The 18,556-nt window shown below is 36.7% G+C and overlaps 1 protein-coding gene across 3 annotated transcripts; it reads left to right on the forward strand.

Moving 5' to 3' along the window:
* The first annotated feature begins 41 nt into the window (after positions 1–41).
* LOC136242047 (uncharacterized) lies at positions 42–16,164 on the forward strand. Of its 3 annotated transcripts, XR_010694466.1 has the most exons (19): positions 42–171; positions 229–682; positions 734–1,521; positions 1,925–2,100; positions 2,785–3,172; positions 4,277–4,378; positions 4,865–4,954; positions 5,264–5,341; positions 5,394–5,534; positions 5,797–5,937; positions 7,451–7,537; positions 7,762–8,098; positions 8,384–8,603; positions 13,256–13,437; positions 13,955–14,165; positions 14,344–14,401; positions 14,451–14,602; positions 14,822–15,052; positions 15,966–16,164. XR_010694466.1 is itself a non-coding variant. In XM_066033370.1 (18 exons), exons 2-18 carry the CDS (start codon positions 298–300, stop codon positions 16,000–16,002), a joined length of 3,573 nt encoding a protein of 1,190 aa, XP_065889442.1. In that variant the 5' UTR covers positions 42–171; positions 229–297; the 3' UTR covers positions 16,003–16,164. The 3 variants fall into 3 exon arrangements, 2 of the variants coding, with proteins under 2 accessions (XP_065889442.1, XP_065889443.1); XM_066033370.1 differs by lacking the exon at positions 14,822–15,052; XM_066033371.1 differs by lacking the exons at positions 13,955–14,165; positions 14,344–14,401; positions 14,451–14,602; positions 14,822–15,052; positions 15,966–16,164 and having other exon boundaries at positions 13,242–13,398.
* The last annotated feature ends 2,392 nt before the right edge of the window (positions 16,165–18,556 follow it).

Here is an 18,556-nt window from a genome sequence, read left to right on the forward strand (position 1 = left end):
AGTTTGTTAGCGCATAAATAGGTTAGCGCATAAATAGGTTAGCGCATTAAAATCCAGTATATACTATATTGATCATTTGATGATCGACGCTCGTGACGCCCCATAGGTTGTGATTGACCTTTCCTCGAGTACATTTTCATCTCGAGCTGCTTCAACTGGCCAGTGCTACAGGTATGGAATGCAATCGTGTCTTTCTGTGTATAGCTGATTGATTTGTGTGTCCTCAAGGTGCATGCGCAAGCACGAGACACCGACGATACTAGCTAGCACGAGACTCCGACGATACTAGCAAGCATCATGGCCAGTAAACTGATGTCAGACTTGGAAGGTAAAGGATCCACCAGTTTTACTGACTGGTTGGTCACAACTGGTTTGGGTCAGTTTGAAGTGATACTCAAACAAGTGGGGATTAAAGACATTGCTTCCTTCTCTGAACTGGATGATGATGACTTGGATGAGATGAAGATCAGTGACAAGAAAAGTCGTCTAGCACTAATGTCAGTGGCGAAATATCTCAATGAGAAGGTGAAGAGTTCTGGCTGTTCCAAACAAGCTCCATACTTGATGAGACTGGATAGTATGCAGGCTACGAGCTTCACTGAACAGTCAGATGAAGTGTCTATTGCTATTGTGGGGAACACTGGTAGTGGAAAAACCAACTTTGCTGTACAGTTTATTTCTGGTAATGATTATAATAAATAATCAATTATTCCACAATTCTTCCAACTCATAGGTAAATCCATAGTGGACCACGAGGCCACTTTGATAGATTCTTACAAGAAAGAAATTGAAGTGGATAACACCAAATGTCTAGTTACTCTTATCGATTGTGGTGGAGATTTTGGTGAGAATTTGGATGTGGTTTCGACAGATGGTTTCATAGTGTGTCACAAGACCAACGACATGACCAGCCTGAATGTTGCTCTAAAGCTAGTTGATGAAATCATTGCTATTAAAGATACCACAACATTATCGGCCGATACAAAGTGGCCAATTGTTTTAGCTCGCACACATCATGAGCAGACAGAAAGTGATAGCTTACTGATGTTACCTGAGAAGTATACCAACCTTAACCTGTGTCAGTATGATCTTGCTATTGGTGAAGTCTCCTTTACTGATTTGTGTATCCGTCAGTTGGTACAGAAGATTCGTGTTCACAGAAAATCTTTTTCAAAGCCACTTGAAATTAGCCCTGATGAAAGAAGAAAACCTCTTGCTGGCTTTTGGTTATTACAGTCGACATTTGGTAAAATGCAGAGCTCAGAGTTTCCTATAATGGAACTTGACAAATGGGGTAATGTACGTTGGCACAATTTAAACATTCTCAACAAAGAGCCATCATGTTCAAGTGATGTTAAGGCTGGTGATAATGTATTAGCAGTACTATCATCTAGTACAGGATTTACTGTTAATCCAACACTGTCTCAAATCACTTTCAATTCGGAAGGAGAAAGTTCCATTTCATTTTTGTTTGCTTTTGACAAAGACCGCCACATGGTGATGCAGTATATTGATGATGAGGTGATTAGTAATCTACACATGGATCATGAGTTATTTTATATGCACATGTTGTGGTGCTTGATGCCAGTGTGTGTATATACTGTACCTATTGTCATGAATTTATGCTTATATTTGGGTTCCTAAATGTGTTGAGAAATTAGTTTGTGCTTGTATTATGGAGCAACTGAAGTAACTACCTAATAGTAAGCTTGAATGGAGGCTGTTAAAGATCAAGATACTCTAATAGAGCAGTCACAATATTGTGGACTCAGTCATGTGCACCTCATCTGGCTATGCCATTAGGGTTAGTCATTGAATTGAAGCTACTATATTCTTGGTGATTTAAACATCATGAGATAGGTATATTGAACAAGACATACTGTTCATATTAGCTGTGTTTTAGTTTTTCCATGCATTTGTATAGGTTCAAAGCTTTAAGGTAATGTTCAATCGACTGAATGGGTTACCATATCCAGATCTCTTACCTGTTTCACTAAGTTGTTACATTGACGATGATGTGTCTTCTCAAAATGGTGATATCCAACTGATTGCTACTGATGGTGGGAAATTTTATGTCCACTCAGCAATACTGAATGCAAGGTACAGTTTGAGTACATATACTGTTACATGTAAAGTTGGTTAGAGTTTCATATATGCATACTTTGTAAACTATTATAAGCTTTTGTATTTGCTCTTTACTTGTACAATGCGTACCACTCGAACGCAATTTAGCACTCACTCACCACTCAATGCTTGCATCTTGAACTTGATAGATGGGCTAACCTTTATGTTAATTGAAGGATAGCAGAAGTATAGCTTGACTTGCCAATTGAGTGAGTCTACTTGTGACTCGAGAAAACAGTATGAGTGAGTGCAATGTTACGTTTGGGCAGTACTGTATATATTATGACATTTTTTCTGAGAGGAAAAGTGTACACAACATTGTATAGCATTATGTAGCGGTATTGATAATAGGTTGAGGCATCAATCTTGCTGTGACCCATTGTCTTACAGAGTATAGTTAGAGTGTTTAACCAGAAATGCACTAAAAGGAAGTAGCTTTAATAGCTCAATTACTCTGCCAAGATAGGTAAATAACCCTTCGTTCTGAAGAAATAGAAAGGAAATATAGAAGTTGTTGTGTTCTTATTAGATTAGGTAGTGTAGTAAGCAAGGGATTTTCCCTTCACAAATTTTTATAGGTACTGTCCTTATGCATGTTTAAAAGATATTTAATGCAGATAGTATATATGCTGTTTAGCTATACATGGTACTTGTACATAGGAGTCCAAGAGACGATGTCAAGCAACCCACATCTCAGGAACTACCCCATTCTTTCAATGTCATCAAAAGCTTTCTTGTTTACCTCTACACTAATGCTCCTCCAGTCTCTAGTGCTGGTCAGAAGAGTAAATATTCTCCATTACTCAGTGATGATGAACTAGTACAGTTGTCACAACTTGCTAACCAGTTTGGTCTGACTCAGTTAGCTGAGTATTGTAGTCCTCCACAACTACAAGATATACCATCAACTATCAGTCAGCCAAGTAGTGTCTCTGAAATGTTAGAGAAATTTGGTGTTGATATGGACATTGTTTGTTTTTATGTCTGGCATGAGAGTAAACAACTTTTTGAGGCGTTAGATTCAGATGATCTGTCTGATAGAAAGAAGGTATATATATTATAGTTAAAGCACCGTCTTGTATGTATATGGAATATCAAGGTGTGTAGGGAGGCTAATACAGTATGAGGCAAAGTCAAGTGCTATATTTTTTTGTACACACAAGCATAGAGGATGCTTTAAGTAAATAAGTAAGTTGGTCAGTTAGTTAGTTAGTTAGTTAGTCAGGCAGGCAAGCAGTAGAAATTTCACTGGGTAAAAAAAATTAAAATTTAGTAGCAACTTACTGGAAGCATTTCGGGTCATAGTTGGTTATGCCTAACCAATACTGCTAAGGCACCAGGAAGATACTATATATGAGGCTGATTCTGGTCAATATTATTTTTGTAATAAAGTGCAAATAATCTCCATGACCCCTAACTTATAGTACTACTGTACTGTGTGATATGAAGTGTTTAAACACAACAAGGATTGCCTGAAATGTAAATTTAATCCTTACTTTAGCCATGGTGGCTAACGTAGGTGCACTTCAGGTGATGTTCCCCTTGATTAAGCAATTTCTGTTGTAATGATCCCTACTACCAGGAGTGCCGAAGGCGCCTTTGACCCTTATAAACTCCTGCTACTACGTAGTTTGTAAATTGGTAAGCCGAAAGGCACAAGTCAGGCGGAAATGATGTTTACCAATGAAAAGTCAAACCTGTAGTGTTACCCGTTATTGAGCTGTGTTTGTCTAAAGGTATGAGTTAGTCTGTCAGTTAGTTATAGTCAGTCAGAAGAAAAGCCTTTTTTAAAGCTTGTAGTAACCTAATGAAAGTATTTCAAGGTGTACTGAAGGCCCATTTGGACTTGATTATACACTTCCAAGATGTCATGAAGGATTTGTGAGGCTGGTTTCTGTTTGTGAGAAAATGCAAATCTACTACTATAATAGTAAATATAGTGTGATTTTTTTAGTTGGTATATTTAAATCATCATGATAGTAAAATTATAAAGTCCACACTATGAGTACAATTGTTGTGAACATGCACTTTTAGAAATATACTATCTGTGTCCGTGATTTAGTGACTAGATGTTTCCCTGTTGTGATCATGTACATGACTTCCCTAACTGTGTTTGGAATTTTTGGTATGTTCATCCTTTTACTGTACACAGCTTGGGGGAATACCATTAGAACTACTTAATACTGAAGAGTTGAGATATGCTCATCAGAAAGTTCTTCTCATACTGTACCGCTATCATAACACTGGGAAGAAAGTATGTATGTGTCCACTATTGTTTGTACCAAGAGTTCATAATATTAGTGTAGAGGGTACTAATGTTATGAACTCTTGTTTGTACTGTGATCACCAACCATATGTGCCATGTGCTATACATACCACACTCTCTACACACAATACACACACATATTCTTACGTTTGCATGTACTGCGTGCACAGTGACATACCCTATATGCATGCACGCACACACACTACACACATATGTATACACATATGCACAAACACACGCACACACACACACACTCACATATATACACACTTCACACACGCGCGCGCGCACGCACACACACTACACACATTTATACACACTACACGCACGCATGCACACACACACACACACACACACACACACACACACACACACACACACACACACACACACACACACACACACGTGCACACATGCATATCTGATGGTAAGAATAATGTACATGCAAGACATAATTATTGTGGTTTGTTCTAGCTGCTACTAAAAAGTCAAAAGAGAGCTTTTCTCTCTATTACACTGGAGTGGTTTAAAGATGTGTTTGATCGATATTATAAGCTGTACATGGTAAGTACATGTGTCTAATGTAAGGTACATGATTAAGGTAATCATACAAATTATGACTGAGCGAGTGACTGAGTTTTGTGATGGGCATACGTATGAAAACTATAACTCTAAATCATATTTGAATATGGCAATAAAAATTCTGGCTCAGTCTTCCTTGGAGTTACTATTCTTTTTAAAGAGTTTGTAGTTGTCAGAAACCATACCAGGGTTTTTGTGTTGAGTCATGTAAAGGAAGGGACTGATAAGTTAGATAAGTAGATAACTAGTCATTACTAGCCATAATTATATAATTTAAGTCATCCCTTGCAGGGCTGTTTTCAGAAGTTCAAAACGTTGTGGAGTGATCCTGCTACTCAGAGTAGTGCACTAGATGGATTCACAAACTTTGTATGTCACTGAATTGGTTGATAGTGTCACTCTATTTTGAACAATATTATAGGCACATCAATACAGACAGAAGGATTCAGATGTCTTCTCAAAGAATGTTGATTATGTTTGGAAAAACCTAGACACTTTTCTGGAGGCAACATTGAAGTCTAAGCCAAAATCACTCATTCAAATGGGAAGAAATATTCCAAAGGTAGGCAACTGATTACACATTGGGGCACTGATCAATGGTACAGCAATGCATGTGTGTACCTGTACATAGATAGATATATGCATGTGTGTTGCATCAACTATTGTAGGAATAGTGAAACACAACCTGAATTTGCCTGTAACAGAATGTATACAGTATGTATAACATATGTGCAAGAGGCTAATTCATTATGCAAACTTACAAGCTGCTAAATTAGTAGTGCGTAATTAATTAGATGTGAAAAATTACTGCAATTTTTTTGCAGGCATTAAAAATAAGACGAACCATTAAAGCAATTCAACAGTTTAGAAAGACTTTGCCATTTCTTGCTGCTGAAGTTACAAAGGAGTTAGAATTCATTGGTGACAACCCAACTGATCAAAAGGCACATACACGATGTAAAGAGGTTTGTGTTTTTGTTTAGTAGTGATGAAGTGTGTGTTATCAACAAGGCGTGGGCTGGCTGCTGAGTTCCTGTAATTGTTTTGTAAAAACAATTGCGCACGTGTGCGTGCATCCATGTGTATGTACACCTCTGCCCATGTGAGCAAAAAAGTTTTTATGGTAAAAGCAAGCCAATAATCAAAAAATGAAGGCTGTACGTATAAGCATTGTACTGTATAGCGGCTTATTCTAAGGTGGAAAATTTTTGGGCTTTTCGTGGATTAGCTGGTGGTATCAATTGCAGCTTGATCAAAATGGCATTATTTACATATTACAAATCCTGAAGAAGCAACTTGAATTTTGGATGGTAGTAATTCATGAAAATTGAAAATAATCCACTGTAAACTTTAGACAGATGAGCTTTAAGCCAGCTAGGGCAGTTACTTTGTGTTACTGGTGAAACGGATTTAGAGCAATGTGCGAAGACTGTCCTAATGTTAGGGCTCTATGGGTTTTGTAGCAGTTGGTAAACTATGTAACTAGCCCTGTAGGCTATCAGTAATGGTGTATCCCTTCAAGTTGAAATGGGGTGTAGCCTTCTCATAGAAAATAAAGAGCTAGTTATACTTATAATTCAATTTGGCTTTGTTTATGAATTTTTGTTAGAAAACACAATAGCTATCTATAAAACAGTTGAGAAGATGCTATCTGTGCATTGTTTGTGGTTTGTTTGAATTGTACAATAATTAATTATAAAATATGATTTGCTATTCATTGCTACAAAACAAAAATAAGTTGCTTAGTGCAAACATTTTGCCGCGAGTGCAATACGGAAAAAGATATCATAGGAAAAGTACTAATATACACTGTAGGATTGATTGATTGAATGATTGATTTGTGACTGGGATAGGCAGCTTGTTGTTGATAGTATCCCAGGGAGCTGATACATTACAGCTCCAGTACAACAATGTACAATAACTAAATAGATAGCTACACAAACACAACATAATTAGAGCAATGCGATAACTAGTAAAGGTGAAGCAAACATCACGATGATAAACGTTCTTTTGATTATTAAGACAATATATAGTATACAGACAGGGGCCTAGACTGAGGGTTACCATACACTGATAGCCAAAGAGTGATCAGTGCAGGAGCTCTGGCAAAGTTAACTTACAGTACAAAATTAACTACACAATAACAAAGTTCAGATTAAGGTGTTTTATTAGAATATCTTAATTTTAGCAGTGCCTTTCTAGTGAAGCCATCACTTTCCTAATTACCAAGGCAACTACCTCTGTTACCCGGATGGTAGCTACAGCACTGATTGTACATGTATATCTGGTGTAGTTGCTGTACAATTCAAATTTCTTGCCATTCTAATTGTCTACTTCTTTAGCTCCAGTACTACATCACAATTAGCTGAAACTTTGGTAATTCACTGCTTTATTGCTCTGTAAACTAAAATAGTTAGCTATGGTTATAAAAAAATTACAGTGGTGGGTTTGTGACTGTGCATCATTTTATTTATGTAGTTTGTTACTGCTGTTGTCAAGTTTCTGGAGTCCAAAGAGCACTTGATGGTTGGTTTTAAAAAACGACTAGACACTATGTCACTTAAGGTAAGCAAACGATTGTGCAGTGAAGTAAATAAATGCTTTAACTGTTATAAAGATGTTGGGTATCCTTTTTTGCACTGTGCAATGTGCACAATAAGTGTAATATGATTATGAAGAAGAAATGTGTTTATTTTATACATAATTCCACATCTGTACTTATAACATAAACTAAAGGCATTATATTTGCTGTCTAAATTTTTGTTTCAAAGTTGGTGGATTTCACTTAGGAATGGAAGGCATTTGTCAGCAGATGTGGTGGCAAGTTGAACTTTTTTATTAACAATCTCAAGGCAATGAAGTTTTCTTATGCTGATCATCTGTTGATGTCAAGAGGGAGATATCATAACCCTAAAAAACTGGGAAGATTTATTGGTGTTGATATGGCTTGGGAACTTGGGCTATTAAGTGTGGAACCAGAGTTGGAATTTACAAGAGCATACAATGAATATTTTTCCAAGATGTCAAAATTTTCAATGCAGAATGATGGGAATTATCAGCAGTTTAATAAGTATCAGGGTTTGATCTCAGAATCATTTGGTGATGTTATTCCAAAAAGATCCAATGGTAAGATTACTTCCAGTGTTGTGTGTGTGTGTGTCTGTCTGTCTGTGTGCATGTGCATGCATGTGTGTGTGTGTGTGTGTGTAGTGCCCATAGTGATGTGTATATGTATACAAAATTGAGATTTATGTTACTCACAAGTACAGTAAATCAGTTGTTCATGTGAAAGTTAATCTGTAGAAACTTTTGTCAGTTGCATCAGAGTGTGAGGACAAATTTAACTTGATAATACCATCACCAGCTTAGATGACTGCCATAGTACTTAATTACTTGACAATTTGCACATAGATGAGTCAACCTCAGAACAACCCACTGGAACCAGCTCAGCAAGTTCTGCTGGTGTAACTTTAATACCAGTTGGACTTGGAATGGAATTACAGAGTTTGCTGGAACCAAATTGTCCAGTAACACATGACATTCAGTTCCAGTTAGATGATGGATCATTATTAGATGCTCATTCTGTTGTGGTGTGTGCCAGGTGTAGCTGGTTTATGAATGCTCTAGAGAGGTAGGTACTCTTGATTGTAATCTTGCATTGTAACCAGTAACTTACTGATATCACAAATGAAAAATGTACTGTCGACAAAGGACAAAACTATTTCAAAGTGCACGTGTATAAGTATTGATCAAGATTCTATGTAGATTTGTTGGTTTAACATAGTGGTGGATTGGATTGGTAATAGGGTCCAAGTGACTGAAAAACAAAAAGTATGGTAACTCATTCTTAGTGCAGTCTGACATATACATATTTTGTGATGCAATAGATTTACCACATGTGTAACTGCAAATGACTACCATAAAAAGCCTTGTGGCTATACTGTAAACTATGCATGGAGCTACTATACAAATATGATCTAAGGGCTTATGCTAAACTCCCTTCACTAATGTCTAAGTAGACTCAAACTTCTGATACAATGCGGCATTTTAGCTGTATTTATACTTACATACTATAATTCAGCCGTTAAGTAAATACAGCAATAAATTAGCCACAGAGTTTATCTGGTGTATCCCATATACTTTCATTTTTAGACTGCAACCTCCATATCATTTCTCACTTCCTGTGTTGCATCGAGGCAGTTCACAGGTGTACATTATGTTAGTAATGTATATTACGGATCTTGGAGGTTTGCACTTTCTCACAAAAATAAGTAATGACCCCAGAAACTAGCCTCACAATACCTTCATGGTACCCTGGCAGTATTGGTTAGGTATAACCAAGTCCAAAAGCATCTTTATAGTGTAATTCAAAAAGCTTCCAATAGATTGCTACAAAGTTTTTAAATATTCAGTGGAGTTTTCTACTGATTGACTAATTATGCCTTCAGACCAACATAGACTCAATAATGGCTAAGGCTACTGGCTTGATTTTTTACTGTTAGATGTCACTTCAGTCTGACAAGTGCCTTACTGCAGTGTGTACAATGCACACATTTTGGACTTATCTTTATTTCACTGACAGCCCCAACAATGTGTCAATTTGCAGTAGTGCATTATGACTTCCGTTTGCTGACTATCATGTTCATAACTGAAATCATCCGTATAGTTTCCGGATTGCTTGCAGTGGTACTTCTTGTATTGTTCTTCATTTGTAACGTTGTGTAACAGCTGAAAACAAAGCAGGATGGCCATTTCACTTTAAATTTCAGTAAATAATAATAATAATTATTATTATTATTAGCGCTTTACAGTGACCAGCACTGAAGGTCTGACAGCAACATGTGTATAATAGTTGGTGCACTGCGTTCATTGGCACAGTACGTATGCCTGGTACTATTCCTTCTTTTGATGCAGTATGCAAGGAAACTTAAACATTTTAAGGATAATTTAAGTTCAGTAGGGATAATCTAATCAAAAACAGCCAAGCTGTAAAAAAAGGTGCGGCCCCCAAAAAGGCCATGGTGAAAAAAGATGTGAAATCCAAGGTGGCGGCCAAGAAATGGCTGTGATGGTAGGTTAATGGTAAAATTTTAATAACAACAATTCAGGTGAATTTGATGCCAAGACGGCACAAAATTCACCTGAATTGTCGTTATTAAAATTTTTACCATTAACGTACCATCACAGCCATTTCTTTGCCGCCACCTTGGATTTCACATCTTTTTTCACCATGGCCTTTTTGGGGGCCGCACCTTTTTTTACAGCTTGGCTGTTTTTGATTAGATATCACTTCTTTTTGCATTTGTATACTGCAAAGCCAGCCTATGGCTGGCTTTGGGGCTTTTTTAACCCATGTGTTTTTTTATTTACCACAGGAAGAAGAAAAGAACTTATAGAAGATTTTTAATACTTCAATTATTTTGTAATTATACAAATTATATACATATATTTATTACATGCCCATTATTCCCCACAGGATATTTTTTAGCAGCTGATCTCTCTACTAGGTGACTTAAAATATAACTGAACTATATACAGGATGGTTTCTTTGTAGCTGAACTCTCTACAAGATAAATTCTTCTAGCTGATTTCTCTACAGGGTGATTTGTTTCTAGCTGAACTCTCTACAGGTGATTTGTTTGCAGCTAAACTTTCTACATCCATGGTGGTTTCTTTGTAGCTGAACTCTCTACATGATGGTTTCTTTGTAGCTGAACTCTCTACAAGGTGACTTCTTCTAGCTGAACTCACTACAGGTGATTTGTTTGCAGCTAAACTCTCTACATGGTGCTTTCTTTGTAGCTAAACTCTCTACATGATGGTTTCTTTGTAGCTGAACTCTCTACAAAGTGACTTCTTCACAAAGTGACTTCTTATAGTTGAACTCTCTACAGGTGATTTGTTTGCAGCTAAACTCTCTACATCCATGGTGGTTTCTTTGTAGCTGAACTCTCTACATGATGGTTTCTTTGTAGCTGAACTCTCTACAAGGTGACTTCTTCTAGCTGAACTCTCTACAGGGTGATTTGTTTGTAGCTGATCTCTCTGTAGGTTGATTTGTTTCTAGCTGAAGTCTCTACAGGGTGATTTGTTTCTAGCTGATCTCTCTACAGGGTGATTTTTTGTAGCTGACCTCTCTTCAGGGTGATTTGTTTCTAGCTGATCGCTCTACAGGTTGATTTGTTTGTAGCTGAAATCTCAACAGGCTGTATTGCTTGTAGCTGAACTCCTTACATTGTGTCTAGTTCCTAGATGATCTCTCTACAGGGTGATTTGTTTGTAGTTGACCTCTCTGCACATTGATTTGTTTGTAGCTGAACTCTCTACAGGGTGATTTGTTTCTAGCTGATCTCTCTACAAGTTGATTTGTGTGTAGCTGATCTCTCTGCAAGATGATTTGTTTGTAGTCGATCTCTCTACAGGGTAATTTGTTTGTAGCTGAACTGTCTGTATGGTGATATGTTTGTAGCTGATCTCTTTGCAGGTTGATTTGTTTTAGCTGAACTCTCTACAGGGTGATTTGTTTCTAGCTTATCTCTCTACAGGTTGATTTGTGTGTAACTGATCTCTCTACAAGCTGATTTGTTTGTAGCTGATCTCTCTGCAGGTTGATTTGTTTCTAGCTGATCTCTCTACAAGTTGATTTGTTTGTTGCTGATCACTCTAAAGATTGATTTGTTTGTAGCTGAACTCTCTGCAAAGTGTTTTGTTTGTAGCTGATCTCTCTACAGGATAATTTGTAGCTGAACTCTCTGCACAGTGATTTGTGTGTAGCTGAATTCTCTAGAGAGTGATTTAATTGTAGGTGAACTCTCTACAGGGTGCATGACTTGTTTATAGCTGAACTCTCTACAAGTTGATTTGTTTGTTGCTGATCACTCTAAAGATTGATTTGTTTGTAGCTGAACTCTCTGCAAAGTGTTTTGTTTGTAGCTGATCTCTCTACAGGATAATTTGTTTGTAGCTGAACTCTCTGCACAGTGATTTGTGTGTAGCTGAATTCTCTAGAGAGTGATTTAATTGTAGGTGAACTCTCTACAGGGTGCATGACTTGTTTATAGTTGAACTCTCTTCAGTGTGACTTGTAATGTTCTGAATCTCTACAGTGATATAATTGTAGCTTAATTCTCCACAGGGTGACTTGCTTCTTGCTGAACTGTCTATAAGATTAACTGTTTGCAGCTGAAGTCCCTACAGAATAACTTGTAATATAATAGAATTCTATAATGGAGTAAATAAATTAGCTGAATGCTCTATTAGGGTGACTGTTCTATTAGAGTATCTCGCATTTGCTACACAGAGTTGGCTTTCGAATCACAACTCAGTGGTTTGTAATCCAATTCTTCTATACTACTGCAAGGACTTTCTATGAAGATTATTCCAGCTATACACCGATTTTCAGCTCATTGCTCTTAGCGGTTTGCCTAGTAGGCGTAAAAACTAATACTTTTTTATTACTAAAAATCGATCGTGTAATTGTGACACAGGTTGGGTTTTGTGTCATATCTCCGTGGTCTTAATCTCGATTCCTTTCAAACCACCAAAAGGCACTCCTACGATGGTTACTCCATCTACATAGCAATTTTCAGCTCATTCCATGAAGCGGTTTACCCTGTAGGCGTGACAACAAATCAATCTTGTTTTACGCGAATAATCGGTCATAACTCCTGAACCATTCATCAGATTTGCACCAAATTTGATGCTAGGATGCGCCTTTGGACTCCCTTTCTATGTGCCACATTTCAAGGCGATCGGAGCACGCGTTTGCGTTTTATAAAGTGTGCGAAAAGACGAAGAAGAAGAAAGAAAAAAAAAAAAACGAAGAAAAAAAAAACGAAACTTTGGCCGCTCATATCTCGGAAATGGCTTGAGTGATTTCCTTCAAATTTGGAATGTAGACTCCCCTAGCTGGCAGGCAACTCTGCAGCAAATTTGGTTTCAATCGGATAAGCTATCACCGAGATACAAAAGTGTGAAAATGATGTTTTCTTTCTTCCTGTCAATATACTCACGGTGTGGCGCGCCGGCTTCTTGGGCCGCACGACACACTATCGTGTGTCTTGATAGTAGTAAACAAGGGAGCACTAGGTCGCATATACCTGCAGATACTGGACATTTTATCCCTAGCTGTAGACCGAAGGATTAAAGTTCCAGTACTATAGTGTAGGTAAACTCTCCTTTTTCAATATTTGTTATTGCTATGATCCCTAATTGAACTTAAAAGCTCCTAATTTTTCCTTGTACTTGTATATATGTATTATTCATGTAGTGTACCTTATATAGTGGAATGAAGGAAAGTGTGGACAGAAAGATTCCACTTCCTGGAGTATCACCAGATACAGCTGAAGCATTTGTGTTTGTCCTCTACACTGGTAGTCTACCAGAAGATATACAGTGTCAACCACTGGATCATGTTGAATTACTAGCTGAGATGATGAGTCTTAGTCACCGACTAGAACTTCATGGTAATAGCTAATTTATAGTCACAGTGGATCTTCAATTAAACCAACAATATTAGTACCCTTAATTTTAATATTATGAACTCTTGGTACCTTATGTAGTTTCAGTATTATAAGTTTTGATATACGTAGCACACAAGGACGACTCCAGGAATTTTGGTGACGGGTTTCCAAATTTTCTGTTGCATGCACAGGGAGTGTGGGGGCATGCTCCCCCAGGAAATTTTTGAAAACTGATAACAATTTTCACCGAAAAGATTATACAGTAACACAAAACAATGTGACTGTTCTATTAGGGTAGTTGACTGTTCTTTTTGTATTTGATCTAAACATTTGATACCTTACTGCAAAATCAATTTTAATTACCTGAATATCTTGACCAGTTTCTGGAAACCTCAGAATCCCCCGGCTTATGCTAACTATGTACACTAGAGATAAATGCTCTATTTAAACAGTTGTATTACTGTACATATAGATAATAGTGGGATGCAGTAATGTGCTGTTATGTACACATTTTGTTTAGACTTGTTTAGTGTGTGTGAGTCCAAGCTGGTGTTCTGTATCAGTGAAGAAAATGCTGTTAGTTTATTGACTTATGCTGATGTACTACAAGCACAGTTACTTTATGGGAAATGTGTACAATTTATTACTGGTTATCCTTCTTTACAAATGTCAGAAGAATTCAAACACTTGTCACTTAAGACTAGAACCTTTATTGAAGGAGAATATGCAAGGTCTGTTTGTGTGTGAATGTTTTATAATCTCATATAATTATACGCATTTATACGTTCAAGCATTACCTGCTAATTGTTTAACTGCAACCATCTTCATATATACCTTCTCTTTATGGATGTGCATATGTAACTTATGACTAAATTTTCTTGATAATAAGAATAATGATTATTGTTTTAGGGCAAGTGGTAATGGAAGGCAATCTCCACAGCACTTAGCTGAACAGCTCAAGCCATTTGTGAGTGATGAAGTAGCTAGTATTGAAATATATTGTGTGGTTGTTGTAGTACTTTAAACAAATGTCTCGCTGTGAACTACACAACATAACACAAGTAACAAGTGTTGCTCAACCTCAGACAAAGAAGGATGAAGTTGAGAAGATGGTTCCTAGTGACACTACTGATAAAATCTCTATACAAGCTATCCTTAAAGATTTGAGGTATGTGTTAGGCAGTATTAAATTGTCTAGGTAGCCAATATAATATAATATTAACAGTTAGTTAATGATATGGGAGATGAGAGTATCTAACACTATTATTATTATAGTCCTGTAATAAATTATTATGCAGAAGGTAAACAGCTTCCTTTATGTGTAACATAGTATGTTTGCATGAAAAAAAAGATCATACCAGACACAAGAGAGTACATTCAAACATAGTGTGAACAGTGCCGGTATAAAGGAAGCTGAAAACTTCTACAAGAACTGCACCTGATGAACTAATAACAGAACTGAGGTAGACTACTGCTTGGAATTTCTACTGCATCGCCATAGCATAAAACCTTGTACATATATTGTAATCTATCTGTGAAGGAGTACTGTCTATTGTACACTTGGATGATTTGTTGATTTGTACATTAAACATTGATCACCATGTGGAAATTAATTGTGGTGAGAAAATGATCAAATATGTACTATTCATTATGCAAAAAGGAAGCCGCTTAACTTTTATACAATTATTTGGTACATTATATTATACAGTGTTAACTACTCTTCTCCATCGTATCACTACAGTGGTCCCTCCATTGATTACCTAAACGTTTTGTTATCGGAATTGTGCTCTATTTGTTTTGCCTAAAGTGTATGTTCTATTAACTGAGCGCTGTATGTAAATGTACGGGCTTCCTTTATCTGAACTTTTCCATTATCCGAATTCACAATGAGTTCGGATAATGGAGGGATCAATTAATCCTTAATGTTAGGTATAAGATCAAGTGTGCGTGTGTATTTGTGCTGATTGGGCTTGTATTTCACTGTGTATACATATTGTACTGTAAGTACAGTATTTGACCGATTAATAGCCGCAGCTCATATAACAGCTGCCCCTGGATAGTAGCCACTCCATAGCCTAGAATTATTGTTATAAGAGCTGCCCTTGGATAAGAGCTGTAGCTTGTATCTGAATATACTGATGCAAGTCACGTGTGAAGGAGAAACTTGGCAAAGGTTTTGTTTTAAGCCAGGAAATAGCATTTTTGAAAGAAATTTAAAGGAATGATAGTATTAAGGATGAGTAAACAAGGTTAGTTGCTCGTGAATCTATATAAATGCTGTGGGCTGCAGCCCATGCTACCAGCCCTTGGATTGTAGCAGCCTTCACATAGTAGCCACAGGGTTTTCTTGCTGAAAGTTATAGTAGCTGCAGCTATTAACTAGTCAAATACGGTACTCAGTTATCATTGTTGCCGATTTATGTGATACACTGTAATGTTTTATATTTTGTCATGGCCAATTTATGTACGCAAAATGGACACTGTGTCACTAATATCTTATTCACATTGCACATGTTTAATTGTACATACAGGAAAAGAGCTAAAGTAGCTCGTGACGCTCAAGATTAAGGACTTGTATAATAAGAGTAGGTGTGAACAAGGATACATATTTATAACTTGTGTACATATTCAATTTTATGTGTAGTACATAAAGTATGCATGTATAAACTTCTCTTATTTACGTGCATAGCTAGCTGTGCACAACTGTTTGTTTTATTTGTGCTAATTTTATTTACGTGAGTATTATTTTTGTGTATGCTTTTATTTGTTTATGCAGTACATGGCCATATTATTATAATAAACACAAAATCTACATAATATTTTATTGTAACATGTAATAAGCTCTAGCTATGTGAAATATATGATAGTTCATCAAATCACAAGATTACAATGAAATAGACTAGTAACATTGAATGGAGATTGTATTTAGGTAGCTACACAAATATTTACACCATCAAATCACTATAATAAAAATTATGGTGAAATTAGATTAAATCGTCTGATATATGTAGCTAAACAAATAACTCATTCCATTGGTGAGTTGGCGCGATTGATTTGCTGCTGTACAAATTTTTGATTATTTCTAGGGTATCTGGGACTGGGAGTGTGGAATATGATAGTGCCATTAGTTTCCTGTTATAAATATGTTTGGGAGATGGTTATAAGACAATTTTTATGTTCTCTATGTGAGAAAAAAAATTAACCCAGCACATGCTAGTTACACTAAGATCAACATTTTGGTCCATGTATTAGTATAGGGGTATAAATGCTAAAAGTCAGCAAATTTGCAACACAAGTAGCTCAACTGTTGATGCACCACTTTGATAGCTAACAGGGAGCTGTACACTTTACTATACGTGCAGTTACAATCAACAATTGCATATGCATGCTTGAACTGAGTGTATGCACTTAGACCAGACAATATGCATGTTGTTTTCTCATCTAAATGTTCACTAGTATATCTGCAAATGTAGGCAACCTAGCTTGTTTTTCCTAATTGAACTTAAAGCTAGCTACTTGTTTGTTTACATTACTGTGACTGGTGAACCAGCATGTACTGCATCAAAAGCCGGAAAGAATGTGGTGTTTTTTGTCTGAATGCACATTCCAACTATCAATTACAAGTGAAGTAGCTCATTTTCAGCTCAGCCTGTTACATGGCATTATACAAACAAAGAACATTTAACATTTAATGAACATATTAAGAAAATTGTTAATAAAGCTAACCAAGTTAAAGGTTTTTTACAAAGAAACATTGGTTCTTGCCCAGCTAGGGTGTAAGAATCCTGTTATAAATCTATGGTAAGACCAGTTGTGGAATATTCTAGTGTTGTGTGGTCACCGTTTACGAATACAAACATTAATTTAGTTGAATCAGTGCAGCAAGACTTGTGACCGGTGATCATGGCTTTACGTCTAGTGTCACAGGGATGTTGAACTCACTTGGATGGACGTCTTTGGAATGTAGGCGAGAAATCTCACGGGTTATCATGCTTTTTAAAATTTTGCATAATGAATTTTCCATTCCCAGTCACCACCTTCCTATGTCAATAACTAAATGTACAAGAGGGCACTCTCAAAGATTCGGACAGGTGTCAGCTCACTTAAACATTTATTCTCACTCATTTTTTCCTGCCACTATTAAAATATGGAACAGCCTCCCAGCTACTGCAATTGAAGCAAGCAATATAGATGACTTTAAGAAAAGGCAGGATTGTAGACTATATTTGTATTAGACTAAAATGTTGTATGCTTTGTGCTTTATATGTATGTTTTCTTGTGTGTATCTGTACTTTATACTCCCTAATGGAGGTCTGCACAATATCAATAATAAAGAAATAAATAAACTTTTCAGTATTTATTTTTGTTGATTAGCAAAACCCATCAAGGGTACAACGCTAATGTACAAAAATCATGTATAGTGGTTAACTAACAATGAGATAAATAACCTTTAAAGGAATCTAAATCACATTTACTTAAGTCTTCAATGTTCAAGTTGTTCCAGTCCGGGATTGTCCTTGGCAAAAATGAATAAAGTTCTCAGTCTGGCGAACAGTTGCATGAGCTTTTGATCGTGGTTTGCCCTGGCAGTTGTTAAGGGGGATGGCGCTGGCAAATACTGGGTATAGGAATGTGTATCATCTTGTTTATAAACTTATAGTAACAAAATTAAATGTGAGTGTCTTCTACGATTCTCAAGGGATTGCCATTTCAATCTTATTAGCATGTCAGTTATACTGTCTCTATGGTTCCTCCTCCTCCAAGGTTTATTTAATACAAACCGTGCAGCACGATGTTGTATCATTTCAAATTCTAGCTTGTGGATTGATGCCGGTTTGCTGGTAAGGGTCCCATACGAGGTCCCATATCAGTTATGAGAAATGCCTCTGCATGATCAGTTCAGAAAATACAGACAATTTCCATTACAATTGTAGGCAGAGAACATTTGATCAGAGAACATTTTTCCTCACTCCTTCCCATATTTGAGGTCATCACTGAGTTACTTTGGTTGAGAAACATTACTAGTATAAAACAATAGTATATGCAAGGTATGATATTCAAGTATTGAGTGCTATTGCTGCATATCGTGTGCGCAGTGTACATGCGTATAGGGCTAGGTTAA

This window comes from Dysidea avara, chromosome 13, assembly GCF_963678975.1.
Source record: "Dysidea avara chromosome 13, odDysAvar1.4, whole genome shotgun sequence".
In the NCBI taxonomy this organism is placed as follows: Eukaryota; Metazoa; Porifera; class Demospongiae; order Dictyoceratida; family Dysideidae; genus Dysidea; species Dysidea avara.

Coding starts and splice junctions, on each gene's coding strand:
- LOC136242047 (XM_066033370.1), top strand. CDS start 298: ATGGCCAGTAAACTGATGTCAGACTTGGAAGGTAAAGGATCCACCAGT. Junction 8,604..13,255: donor TTTATGAATGCTCTAGAGAG/GTAGGTACTCTT, acceptor TACCTTATATAG/TGGAATGAAGGAAAGTGTGG. Junction 14,402..14,450: donor CTGAACAGCTCAAGCCATTT/GTGAGTGATGAA, acceptor TGGTTGTTGTAG/TACTTTAAACAAATGTCTCG.